Source organism: Phallusia mammillata, chromosome 3, assembly GCF_965637545.1.
Source record: "Phallusia mammillata chromosome 3, kaPhaMamm4.hap1.1, whole genome shotgun sequence".
In the NCBI taxonomy this organism is placed as follows: domain Eukaryota; kingdom Metazoa; phylum Chordata; class Ascidiacea; order Phlebobranchia; family Ascidiidae; genus Phallusia; species Phallusia mammillata.
The window spans coordinates 14,008,173-14,020,534 of record NC_137254.1 but is presented as its reverse complement, the minus strand read 5'-3'; the positions used below and the strand labels follow the sequence as shown (position 1 = coordinate 14,020,534).

General features: G+C 36.4%; 3 protein-coding genes and 1 pseudogene across 7 annotated transcripts; 2 read left to right on the top strand and 2 right to left on the bottom strand.

Annotated features, from left to right (window-relative positions):
- Positions 1 to 1,121: 1,121 nt before the first annotated feature.
- LOC145218987 (uncharacterized) lies at positions 1,122 to 3,520 on the bottom strand. The gene has a single exon (XM_080086406.1). The coding sequence runs from the start codon at positions 2,365 to 2,367 to the stop codon at positions 1,585 to 1,587; it is 783 nt and encodes a 260-aa protein (XP_079942532.1). The 5' UTR covers positions 2,368 to 3,520; the 3' UTR covers positions 1,122 to 1,584.
- A 370-nt stretch (positions 3,521 to 3,890) lies between these two features.
- LOC145218962 (uncharacterized) lies at positions 3,891 to 5,623 on the top strand. Its single transcript, XM_080086383.1, has 3 exons — positions 3,891 to 4,243; positions 4,302 to 4,453; positions 4,563 to 5,623. Exons 1-3 carry the CDS (start codon positions 4,229 to 4,231, stop codon positions 5,548 to 5,550), a joined length of 1,155 nt encoding a protein of 384 aa, XP_079942509.1. The 5' UTR covers positions 3,891 to 4,228; the 3' UTR covers positions 5,551 to 5,623.
- Positions 5,615 to 9,458, bottom strand: LOC145218955 (G2/M phase-specific E3 ubiquitin-protein ligase-like). 5 transcript variants are annotated; one of them, XM_080086372.1, is made up of 10 exons: positions 8,779 to 9,456; positions 8,461 to 8,538; positions 7,837 to 8,370; positions 7,687 to 7,761; positions 7,562 to 7,611; positions 7,336 to 7,431; positions 6,922 to 7,238; positions 6,593 to 6,774; positions 6,344 to 6,516; positions 5,615 to 6,281 (listed from the first exon to the last, which is right to left on the bottom strand). In XM_080086372.1, exons 3-10 carry the CDS (start codon positions 7,864 to 7,866, stop codon positions 5,756 to 5,758), a joined length of 1,449 nt encoding a protein of 482 aa, XP_079942498.1. In that variant the 5' UTR covers positions 7,867 to 8,370; positions 8,461 to 8,538; positions 8,779 to 9,456; the 3' UTR covers positions 5,615 to 5,755. The 5 variants fall into 5 exon arrangements, with proteins under 5 accessions (XP_079942498.1, XP_079942500.1, XP_079942499.1 ...); XM_080086374.1 differs by having other exon boundaries at positions 5,615 to 5,997; positions 6,058 to 6,281; positions 7,837 to 8,538; positions 8,779 to 9,455; XM_080086375.1 differs by having other exon boundaries at positions 5,934 to 5,997; positions 6,058 to 6,132; positions 7,837 to 8,538; positions 8,779 to 9,458.
- Positions 9,459 to 9,616: 158 nt separating this feature from the next.
- On the top strand, positions 9,617 to 12,302 carry LOC145219031 (uncharacterized; annotated as a pseudogene).
- The last annotated feature ends 60 nt before the right edge of the window (positions 12,303 to 12,362 follow it).

Sequence of the window (12,362 nt, the reverse complement as noted above, 5' to 3'; positions counted from 1 at the left end):
ACTTGCGTCTTCTAAAATTTGAAGACATTTACAAACTTTAGTTAGCCAAACTATTACATGCGTTTCGTACTGGTACACCTTCCACATACAACTCCCTGTTCACACCTATTGCGTCATTGCACCATCACAACACCAGAAGGGCTGAAAACCAGAACTACTTTCATCCACGCGTAAACACCGCGTTCGGCACAAGATCAATTTGTCATCGAGGTCCAAAAGTATGGCAAGAATTACCACACGATATCAAGTCTCTGTCACGCTTGTCCTCTTAAAAAACAGCTTCGCTTACATTTATTAAGGAAATACGACCTCTCAACAATTAATTCACTTCCGGGTCCTCGCTCACCCCAGAATACACATAATAGAGCTTGTTCTTCTATGTTATAACTACCCCAGTTTTCACTATTTTTTTCCTTTTGTGTTTTTTTTTGTGTGTGTTTCAGTTTTATCTTAGTGTGATTTTACTTTTTTTTTTTTATTCCATACTATTATATCATTAAACTGGAAAACTTAACTTAGTCACATACAAAAGAACAAAATACTGCCGTAGGATTTAGTTTTTTTTTTTCAGATCAGCCATCCGGGTCGAAGACAGTGCAGCACCTTCCTAGCGAACAACATCTGAAATCTCGTCATCGATCTTACAAAAGCAGAGGAGGAGATGCTCGACGGCAACATTCTCATCGTCGCAACGAACTGTCCTCGGGACACCCGGGTCTGCCTACAGGATCACAGGAAACGTTCCGAGGAACCGAGCTGGTGTTTCCGTTTAGGCGGGTTTCATTTGGCCAGCAGAATCTGCGGGTTCAACTACCGTCTTATGCAACCGGACGTACCCCGCCAGGCTCGTGCGGTCGGTTGCGATCCTACGGCAGAACATACCCACAACGGAATTCAACCACAATTCAAATAACAGGACACTTGACTCGATAAACTACGTTTTTTTCGGTGTCCTTGCTGTTTACGTATCCGTTCAACAATGGAACTGTGATGATGATGAAGTGACTATGCAAATAAAATTTGACTGACTGACAGATTCAAACAACTTTATCTTAGTCGTTAATAACGTCGTCACAATAAGCCTACAAACCTAACGTAATCATTTAAATGAAAAGGTACAATTTTCACAATAGTCTATTTTATTTTACACGGGTGTTTTCGTATGTTCTGACTGTAATGTATCCTTTTGGAAAATAGATTTAGATGTGCAATTTGGTTTCTTGAAATTTTCCACAAAAATTAACCATAAAAGGAGAAAACCACATGAACAGGTGACGAGTAAACATGAACAAGAACATCATTAACTTTAACAACCAAACGAAAAACAGCAACAACAGTCGGTAAACAAGGAGAAATACAAAACACAACTGTGCCGCATTGGATTGTTCGCAAATGTGCCCGGACATGTTCTAATTTTACACTCTCCACCAACATATTTTAATTGCAGGGACTACTATTAAACAAAACAATACAAATAAGGCTCCAAAATTAATTGAACGTAATGCTTCAAATTATAATACCGCAAAAAAACACAAGTAGTTTATTACTAACTATAACATATAAGTGGATAAAAGTATGTTTTTTTTACTTATTGTCCTTTTCCACATTGACCACATTACCGTTGTTTTCTTTGGTGTGAGTCAGCATGTGAATTTTTAAAGCATCTCTACGACAGAATCGATTCTCACAAACCTCACAATGGTGGAGTTTCTCTTTCGTGTGTGTCAACAGGTGCCTTTTCAAATTTCCGCTCCAGCCAAATCTTTTCTCGCAGACATTACATCGATAGTGTTTTTCGTTGGTGTGAGTCACCATGTGTTTTTTCAAATCGCCACTGCGCCTGAATCTATTCTTGCAAATGTCGCAATGATGCTCTTTGACATTGGTGTGGGTCAACATGTGTTTTTTTAACAACCCGCCCGTGATAAATGCCTTTTCACATATATCACATCGGTGGCGTTTCTCATGCGTGTGAGTCAATATGTGCGTTTTTAAATTTTCGCGGCGATTAAATCGTTTTTTACAAATGTTACATTCATGCGGTCTTTCGTTACTGTGGATCAATAAATGTCTCTTCAAATTTCCATAGAGTCCAAATACTTTCTCACAAACATCACATCTATAGGGTTTCTCTTTGGTGTGAGTTAACATGTGTCTCTTCAATTTTCCGTAGCTCCCAAATACTTTCTCACAAACATCACATCTGTGAGTTTTCTTTACTGTGTGAAACAACTGTGGTCGTTCGAACTGATCAGCTTCTCCAATATGTTCTTTTAAGATCAGTTGAGATTTAAAGCGTCGCGTTGAGTTTTTATTGTCAGAATGACGTTTATATTTCAAAGAAGAGAAACCTTCCAAGTTTGCCATTATGATCCTGCAAACTTTTTGAACAATCAACCTTTAGGTCGCTATATAGCTGCTTATACCTCAAAAAGTAAAAAAATGTAAATATTATTCTGCTACGGTCCCAATGTTTACAGCCTGAACAATAGTTTTTGACTCTGCATGTTTGCTAACATTCACTACATCTGATGTTGAATAAGTGTGATTTGTAAAAAAATCGGGTGCAGAAACAGGTGGTGCGAAAACAACAGGCACCCTTTTAGTCTCCGAGTTTCTTTTGCCATTGCTATCTTCTGTGTTTAAAGACAGGGGTGCAAGAAAACTGATAAGGTGTTAAAAAATGTTTTGCGTCTGTTTTATCGCAAGGAAAAAAATTGCCTCCACAAACTGGAAATAGTTTGACTGTGCCTGTCTTCCTCCAGGTTAAAACTTCGATATTTTCATACACAGTACCAGTCAACATTACAAAGATTTGGACGATTTAGTTTTACGACATTACTACCTACATCCTGTTCTGAAGCGAGCGATACACCTGAAAGCGACGTGGCATTGTTAGTTGTCATGTGGCCGATCTGATAAGTTTGTATATAGCCAAATATGCGAGGGCTGTGCTTCTACAGAAAAATAATGTGGTTTACAACTGTGCAAGAATGATGGTTAATAGAACAGTCGTATCAACTTAGTCACAACAACACTGGCATTCGTAATGTGTGTGATCACTAACAGCACTTATTACACATCGCACGGGAGACAATTTTCAAGTCTTGTCTAACCAATAGTCCGTAACTTTTGGAAAAAAGTTCTGGCTTGAATACAGTCTCTAACAATCCCATAATGCAGTGGTTCTCAATTGGTGGTGCATGAGTGTTTGGATCGTCTACAGGACGTCCACTAAATTTGGTGATATACTAGAGATGATTACATGCTGAAAGCGTATCAAAATGTTATTGTATCTTACTTCTTGAGAATCGGTTTTAAACAATTATGTTTCAAGTCCAAATAGTAGTTTTATATGCATACTTCGATCTTGCTAAAAAGAAAATGGTCCACGATATTATTATGACTGGGGCTGTGGTCCATGGCCTGAAACGTGTTTAGAACCACTGCCCTAATGTGTGTTTTAATGTGTAGTTTTGAACCCTGACATTTAACTAAAACTTTCTGTAAGAGCGCACAGTATTTCATTGAAACAATACCTTCCCGTCTATGGGGCGCCGTTTGTAAAAATATCAATGACATTTCTAAAAAGCCTTTTTTGCCCAAATAATGAAGCCCTTTGTAAAAATATGCATGTGTAAAGAACCACGTCATTTTGATTTAGCTATATCAGAATGGGAATGCCATTCCGATTTAGCTATATCAGAACGGGAATAACAGTTCCATTCCGATTTAGCTATATCAGAACGGGAATGTCATTTTCATTTCGATTTAGTTAAATCAGAACGGGAATAACATTTCCGTTCCGTTTTAGCTATTTCAGAACGGGAATGCCATTCCGATTTAGCTAAATCAGAAGAGGAATAAAATTTCCGTTCCGATTTAGCTAAATCAGAACGGGAATGCCATTCCGATTTAGCTAAATCAGAACGGGAATGCCATTCCGATTTAGCACTGAACCATGACGAACTGAGTGATGGACCGGACCATAATAACCAACGGGGTGTAAGGACTTAAATTACATGCAACGTTTCGGGGTTTGTCTAATTCGCAACCGGTCAGAAATCTGCTGTTAGTTGACAACTGTAACATATTATTTAATTGCAATCAATTAGGTTAGGAGAGGTAAATACAGTTAAACATTAGCAATGCAATGAACGAACGGTGTGGATAATCTCGGTTCCAAAACCAGAAATATGGAACGTGGACGTCGTAGAGGCGGACCTGCATGTGTTTTATTATGGTTAGTTTGGTAACATCCATGCAAGAGCATTTTTTTATTTTCTTTATTCTACTTCAAGGGAAGGCCAAAAAAGCAAGTTCCGATGGACAGGTTGTTGGAACTTTTGCAACTTAAAGTCTCAATTACAAAAATTGCAAAAATCTTGGAAATTTCCCGACCAACCCTAAAAAGGGTTATGAGAGAAAACGATGTGGATATTAATCAGTACAGGTATATCATGAACTTTGTTTTGGTTCTAAATGAGTATACTGTATCTGATCAATGTGTATACACAGGTTCAAAAAGTACATTTTCTCAAGGTCGGGTATTTATTTTGCAGTTCGTTGACCAATAATGAGTTGGATGATGTAGTCCGCAACATAAAACAAAACCACCCAGCAGCTGGAGAGGCAATGATGAAGGGTCATCTTCAATCACAGGGTATACGTATCCAAAGAAAAAGATTGCGTCAGAGTCTTCACCGAGTTGATGGCGAGGGGATCCATGCAAGACAGCTGACTACAATAAGCAGAAGGACCTACACTGTTCCGTGTCCTAATTATATTTGGCACATAGATGGAACACATAAGCTCATAAGATGGAAATTTGTCATACATGCAGCTATGGATGGCTTTAGTCGTCTCATTACATTCTGCCACTGTTCAACCAATAACAGATCATCTGTAGTGTTAAAATTGTTTAAGGAAGCTGAAGCAAAATATGGTTTACCATTACATGTTCGATCCGACTATGGAGGAGAAAATGTGCAAGTGTGGAATTACATGCTAGAAAAGCATCAGAACTATCATGCAGTTATTACTGGAAGCTCTGTCCATAACCAGCGCATTGAAAGGTTCAACCGTGATATAAACACACAAGTTGTAAATAAATTTTACAATGACTTTTTCTTTCTTGAAGAAAGTAATTTGCTTGACCCAACAAATGATACAGATTTGTTTTGTTTACATTTTGTGTTTTGCCACATCATTAATAAGCGAATCCAGGAGTTTGTTAATGCTTGGAACAAGCACAGTCTTTCCACTGAAAAAAATTGCACTCCTGAACAGTTGTTTCATCTTAACTTACATTTACTTCAACTGCAAACTTTAAACGATACTGGTAAAATAGATAGTGAGGATATTGTATGCCCAGGTACAAGTTCTGTTGAAGTAGACGCTATTCCCCATTTACCACATGAATGTGTGAGTGAGCTACAGGACCTATTGCAGCAAAACTCTAATCTAGATGGAATTATTTTGTATAAAAATGCAGTCAATAAAACGTTGGAATATTTAATCCGGACACAACACAATGCTTTGGTAGTGTAAATTTGATGCATGAACTAATGTAACAGTTTTTTGATTTGCATGTTTTGAAAACAATACAAAAATGTGCCAGCAAGATGTCATTTATTTCGGGTTTAAATCCAGGTAGTGACCAGAAAAGCACTGGCTAAAAAAGATCAAAAACAAAAGAACACCCAACTAGCCATTTCAAAGGATCCAAAATATCAGGGTAGATTTGTGTTATATTTCAGTTAAGCAACACCAAATCCGGGGAATTCAGGATTGCAAAATCCATTGCTTCTTTGAAGTTTTCATACTTGCTGTATCTTGTGGGTACAGTCAATATGTTCGCACAAGTGTTTGCCAAAGGGTACATAGACTCGTTCGAGAACTCAATGGATGGAGTTGGAGAAAAACCAAGAGGAGGCACTTGATCTGCCCCAGTTGCAAATATTAAAATTTCTTTTATTGAACATAAGGATTCCCCATCTGAAATGAAAGTCAAAACACAAGTCATGTGTTGTATGCTAATGTGCTGAATGTGAATACCTTCAACATCCAGTATGTAATCCCTCCAGAAGGAAACCGCCCGATTTTCCTGGCATCTTTCGTTGCTTCCAGGTTCTGATAGATTTAAATTGATGAAAATTGAGTCAACAATTTCTATGCCACTCAATGGTTTATTGTTTTGCCACAGAAAAATATCCTCAAATCCATTTGGTGCCAATTTTGCCTTATGTAGCAAATTATGTGTCATTAGACCAAGTCTAAACCTTGAAATAAACAAAAACCTCTTACTGTCTCAGTAATATAAATCATTGCTTTTAAGCCATACCTGGCCAATAACTCGGTAAGGCGATCCTCTTTATAAAATTTAATTGCTTTTTCAACAATGTCATTTTTGCATGACAGGTCCTTCACAAATGTAATGGAACCACAAATAGACAAGAAATCATCCATATCTGACAATGCCACATTTAATTCCTCTACTGTATCAGTATTTTTGATCTGTTGACAAGTTGAATTTATCTTACAAAGTTGACAGTTTAACATACAAATACTATACAATTGAATTAGCGCTTACTTTTGTTAACTTGGAAAACAAGACAGGGTCATTTATAGTTGCAAGAGCGTCCAAAAAATTTCTTGATCTATCAAGAACTTGATCATACAATAACTGGGAAAAAAAGCGTGGAGCAGGCCCACCATGAATGATTGAAAGGGAGATAATACACCCATACACATAATACAGGTCCTTGGCAATTGCTATAAAATAAACACAACTATTAATTTGGTAGTATTTTTCATTCTTAATTTGCTTCAATATACCGTAACAAAAGTACACATTTTACAAAGTTGTTTGCTAATCAACAAACTGTAGAACTAAGGTATATCTAATGTACTATTATGTACCTGTTTCATTTCTTGTGAGAATTTTTGCTGTTTCATTTCCTTCAAATATTATGCTGTTTGCCACAGCTTGCATTACTAATCTTAAAAATTCTCTGGTAGGTCCACCTGCATCTACAGCACCCTCAGACTGGCCAATATCATCACTAAATTTCACACTCATTCTTGCATTAGCACAAAAACTTTTTCGCTTTATGGCACGGACAGCACAGTCCAGAACATTTTGGCGATTGACATTAAAGAAGTTTACTTGACTTTCATCGATGCTGTCTCTAATACACCTTATAGACTCATGAGCAGATAATTCCTCAACTTGGCACCTTCAGAAACACAGTTAATTAACCTTCTTTGTACCAAATATTGCTACCATGTGTCAAATTCCAAACTCATCGAAAAAACTAACACTGAAACATGTACCTATCTTTGTTTGGGGTTTCTAGCAATGAAGCCTCAATTGCCTCTTGAATCAGAGTGTCCTCATCAATTTCCTCAGATATCAAGTTTACATAATCCCTAACAACATAAGTGCAATTTGGTAACCAATACACAAACATACCTGAAGTTATTTTGTTGTGTGCAAGTCAATTTTAGTAATTACAAATAACCACAAAAAATTAAGAGATAAATTTAAGTGTCCACTTACATGTACAAAGAAGGTGTCTGACATGTGCCAGGTTTGGTATTTGAGCACTCCTGTAAACACAAAATATTTTTGCAATAAAAAATAATTTGAAATGTTAGAAAATCTAACTAGAAAGTTTTGCTCACCCCACACTTGAAATCTTCATCTAAAACTGAATTATATTTATGCAAAGAAATGTTTGAACATGTTTTGTCACCTTTCTGCAATAAATTTATAAAATTGTCATTCCCTATTGTTTTATGATTGTTAATTTGACATTTACATACTCATATTACCTCAACAGTTTTTTCTGTCAAAAGATTCATGGAGGATTTCAAAAGTTGGTGTTCTTTTTGTACAGTGACGTAAATAATGCTTTTACCGAGTGAAAGCACTGCAGCAGCATCCCATCTAAATGATTCACTTACTTTTGGCTTAACAAGTACTTTCAAACCAGGCAAATTGCTGAGATAATCAAACTGTAGTAAATCTTTTGACAATAATGGTGTTTGAAATGGAGTAAATTGACTTTTGAAAACATCTGAAATCTCTCATCTTACTTCCTGTTCAGACCAGCTGTTACTTATTGAAATCTTTGCAACTAACCCAATAGCAGCAAGTTCACTTCTGTTTTTTCCTCTTGGTATTTTAAACGCAATGTTGTGCGAGTTGTTTTGTACTTGCTCCATTATATTTGCAGGTATGCAAATTATAGTTCGGGTGTAATACATTGTTTTTGGTTTTGTTCGTCTTCTACCTCCTTTTACTGCGGTTGGCACATACCTAGATCCTCTTTGTTTTGTGCACGAGGGTAGTGAATGTTTGTAATCCTGCCAAACATTTTTATTTTTTTCAACAAAACCAACCCAAATAGCCGAATTAACCGAATGAAAAACACTAACTGTCATATACAAAACTACCTTTCTAAAATCGTCATCATCACTGTCAGATTCTATAAACAACAGCTTTGTTGCTTCATTTCCACCAGGCCTTGTCACCTAATTTAAAGTACAACATGTTTAAATGATAATGCTAGTGATTATATACATTTAAATGCAAAAAATACCTACAGGGCACAAAGTTTTTATTTGTTTTAATTTTTAAGGTGTCAAATACTGAATGATATTAATCCAACAAGAACCATTTGGGAGTGTAAAAATGTTTGGCCTAAAGATAACTTATTTTTGTATGGGTGTTACCTAATGTAAATCAAATGGCAGAATTGAAATTTAGTTTACTTTTGATGGTTGTTCATGGTTGGGTGTCACTGGTCCAATTTTATCAGTTGTGGAAGAGCATGTTGGAGAATCCGAATTGTTGGTTACAGTACCAATAATTGCTGCAGCAAAGTCACCTACAGCTTTTTTTATGTGCTCTTGCAGGTTTGCATCCATATTATCGTTTCGCCCAAAAAAAACGAACTGAAACAAATCCTACGTGATAACGAGTACCTTCTATGTTACACCACCGGGAGTTCACATAAAAATATTTTTTTTCTGGTTTTGGAACCGAGATTTTTCACGCCGTTCGTTCGCTGCATTGCTGATGTTTAACCGTATTTGTCACTATCAGTCCTAACCTGTTTGGTTATATTTTTTATAAAATGGTACAGTTGTCAATGAACAGCTGATTTCTGAACGAAATCAGAAACGTAGCATGTAATTTAAGCCCCAACACCCTGTTGATTATAATGGTTCGGTCCATCACTTAGTTCGTCATGGTTCAGTGCTAAATCGGAATGGCATTCCCGTTCTGATTTAGCTAAATCGTAATGGCATTTCCGTTCTGATTTAGTTAAATCGGAATGGAAATGTTATTTCTGTTCTGATTTAGCTAAATTGGAATGGCATTCCCTTTCTGATATAGCTAAATCGGAATGAAAATGTGACTCTCGTTCTGATTTAGCTAAATCGGAATGGCATTCCCGTTCTGATTTAGCTAAATCGGAATGAAAATGTTATTCCCGTTCTGATTTAGCTAAATCGGAATGACATTCCCTTTCTGATTTAGCTAAATCGGAATGAAAATGTTATTCCCGTTCTGATTTAACTAAAGCGGAATGGCATTTCCGTTTTGATTTAGGTAAATCTGAATGGAAATGACAACAAATATTTTTACAAACGGCGCCCCATACCCGTCAGCAAGATTGTATATTAGTTGTGTAAGATCTATTGTTTCAGAACGCTTTAAAACATCAGTATTAAGTAACAAACAATTTACCAACGAAAACCTCAAAGGTAAAATCAAACAAACGCGAAAAAAAAGTGCGACAACCCTGTGGAGAATTAGAACGTAGAGAGGATGTTGGCTTGCATCGTTATGTGTTTGATCTCCCATATCACTAATTAGTTGACACCCGTTCTAAATCTTTTTGCTTTGCGACAAACAGATAATGTAACATTTTAACACCCTTGTCTAAAAGAAAATGAAAAAAAGAACTCTAAAGCTAAAGTGATGTTTTGGCACCAGCTGATGTAAACATAATATAACAGAACGCTAGGGATTTCTGCTGTTACAGTGTTGACGAAAGAAGCCTATTATCACAAGCGAGGTTTCTTGAAGTCCTGGCATTTCCACTCGCAGGACAGCAACATGAACGTTAGAACAGACGTTTGATAATATCAGGACTTTAAAAGTGCGTGAAAAGGCCTACTACATTATTCGGTGAGTGTGACGATGTATACACGGGCGGGACGGTTGATTACATTGTTATTTTATATCGTTGTTAGCAAAAGAATTATTAGAAAAGAAATACGAGGAATAATAATTAAAGCTTTTTTTCAAATATTAGGGGCAAACGGTAATTAGATATTAACGCAAAAGTACATAAGAATCTAAAACTTCATTTGAATATTTGAAGATAAAGGTAATGTTTCACAAAAACGGTCAAAAACATAATATTGATTGGGCAGGATAAATTTTGCGTATATTGCACCAAAGTAGTATGTATTAACGGAAGCTAGTTTTCTAGCCTGCTGAACGCAGCTGTGCCTTTGTTCTAGAAAAGCCATAAAATATTGCGGGTATTTGGCTGGTTACCCCTGAAGATAGAACCGTTACGCTAGTGTGAATTCGTCACAATCACCGAAAAGTGTAGCATGTAGTTGATATTTTCTGTGCGACGGCATCTCACGTAGGTTGTTAAAATCTTTCCATCTGGATCTGCTTAGGTTTCTAATGTCGTTGACTAAGTTGTTTTAATTGCCAAAAGAGTTAACTGAACATTAGATTTTAAACATTAGATTTTTAGTGTTTAGTTGTTTAACTAATAAGAAAAGATGAAAACCCTGGATTCGGAATCTGAGCAATCATCTTCGCAAAAGGAAAATGCGTTTCAACTATCTTCCAACCAACAACAAACTAGCAAAAAAGAAAGTGATTACCAATGCGAATTTTGTAAAAGATGCTTTGCAACCAAAAATGCTTTCAAAAATCACCTTTGCGCCCACACTTTGGATGTTTGTGAAAAGAAGAATAGTAATGATAAACATTTGGAAACACAGAAGTCAAATCTTAATATTGAAAAGAAAACTCATCGATGTGATGTTTGTGAGAAAAAATTTGGTCAAAGTGGACATTTAAAAAGACACATGTTGACACATACTAAGGAGAAGCCCCATCAATGTCGTACTTGTGAAGCAAAATTTGCTTTGGGTTCACATTTAAAAAGACACATGATGACACATACCAACGAAAAACCTTATCGATGTGATGTTTGTGAAAAAAGATTTGCTCAAGGTAGTCATTTGAAGATACATATGTTGACACACACCAACGAAAAATCTCATCGTTGTACTGTTTGTGAAAAATAATTTCGCGAAGGAAGAATTTTGAAAAGGCACATGATGACACACGGCAACGAAAAACCTTATCGTTGTGATGTTTGTGAAAAAAGATTTCGCCATCGAGAAACTTTAAAAAAACACATGTCGGTACACACCAATGAAAAACCTCATCGATGCAGTGTTTGTGAAAAAAGATTTACCCAAAGTGGAAATTTGAAAAGACACATGTTAAGACACACCGAAGAGAAACGTCATCTCTGTCTTGTTTGTAAAAAAATATTTTCCCAAGGTGAAGATTTGAAAAGACACATGTTGATACACACCAATGAGAAACCTCATCGATGTGAAGTTTGTGAAAAAAGCTTTGCACGAGGCGGATATTTGAAATCACACATGTTGATACACACCAATGAGAAACCTCATCAATGTGAAGTTTGTGAAAAAAGGTTTGCACAAAGTGGAAATTTGAAAGCACACATGTTGACACACGCACCCACCAGAGAGAAACCTCATCGATGTGACGTTTGTGCAAAAAGCTTTGCTCGTAGTGGAGTTCTGAAAAGACACAAGTTGATCCACGCAGTTGAAGAGAAGTTTTAAAAAGCCCGATGTCGACGCACATTATTCCGAAATCTCATCACACTAAAGAAAACTGTGTCAACATTACTTCTGAATTCTCATTAATGCAATATTTGTAAATAATTAGTAAAACATTAAAAAGACATATAATGAATGTTTAGTGGCAAACATGTTTGACAGAGAGAACCTTATCACTGTTCCTTGGGTAAAATATTTTGGCCAGAAATACTGCCAGCTACGTATTATCTTGTATATCCCATGAAATAAAATAGGTGTTGTTATGTCTTCACAAACTGTTCATGTACATAATGATTTGTTTTTGACTTTTGTCAAGATTTAAAACAACACGTTGTCATTTGAATATACATTCGCTTTGCTAACGTAACCGAGACGCTGACTCAGAGACTAGCACTAAGAGCAGTTTCACCGACACGAAGACGAGATAAGTTTATACCTAC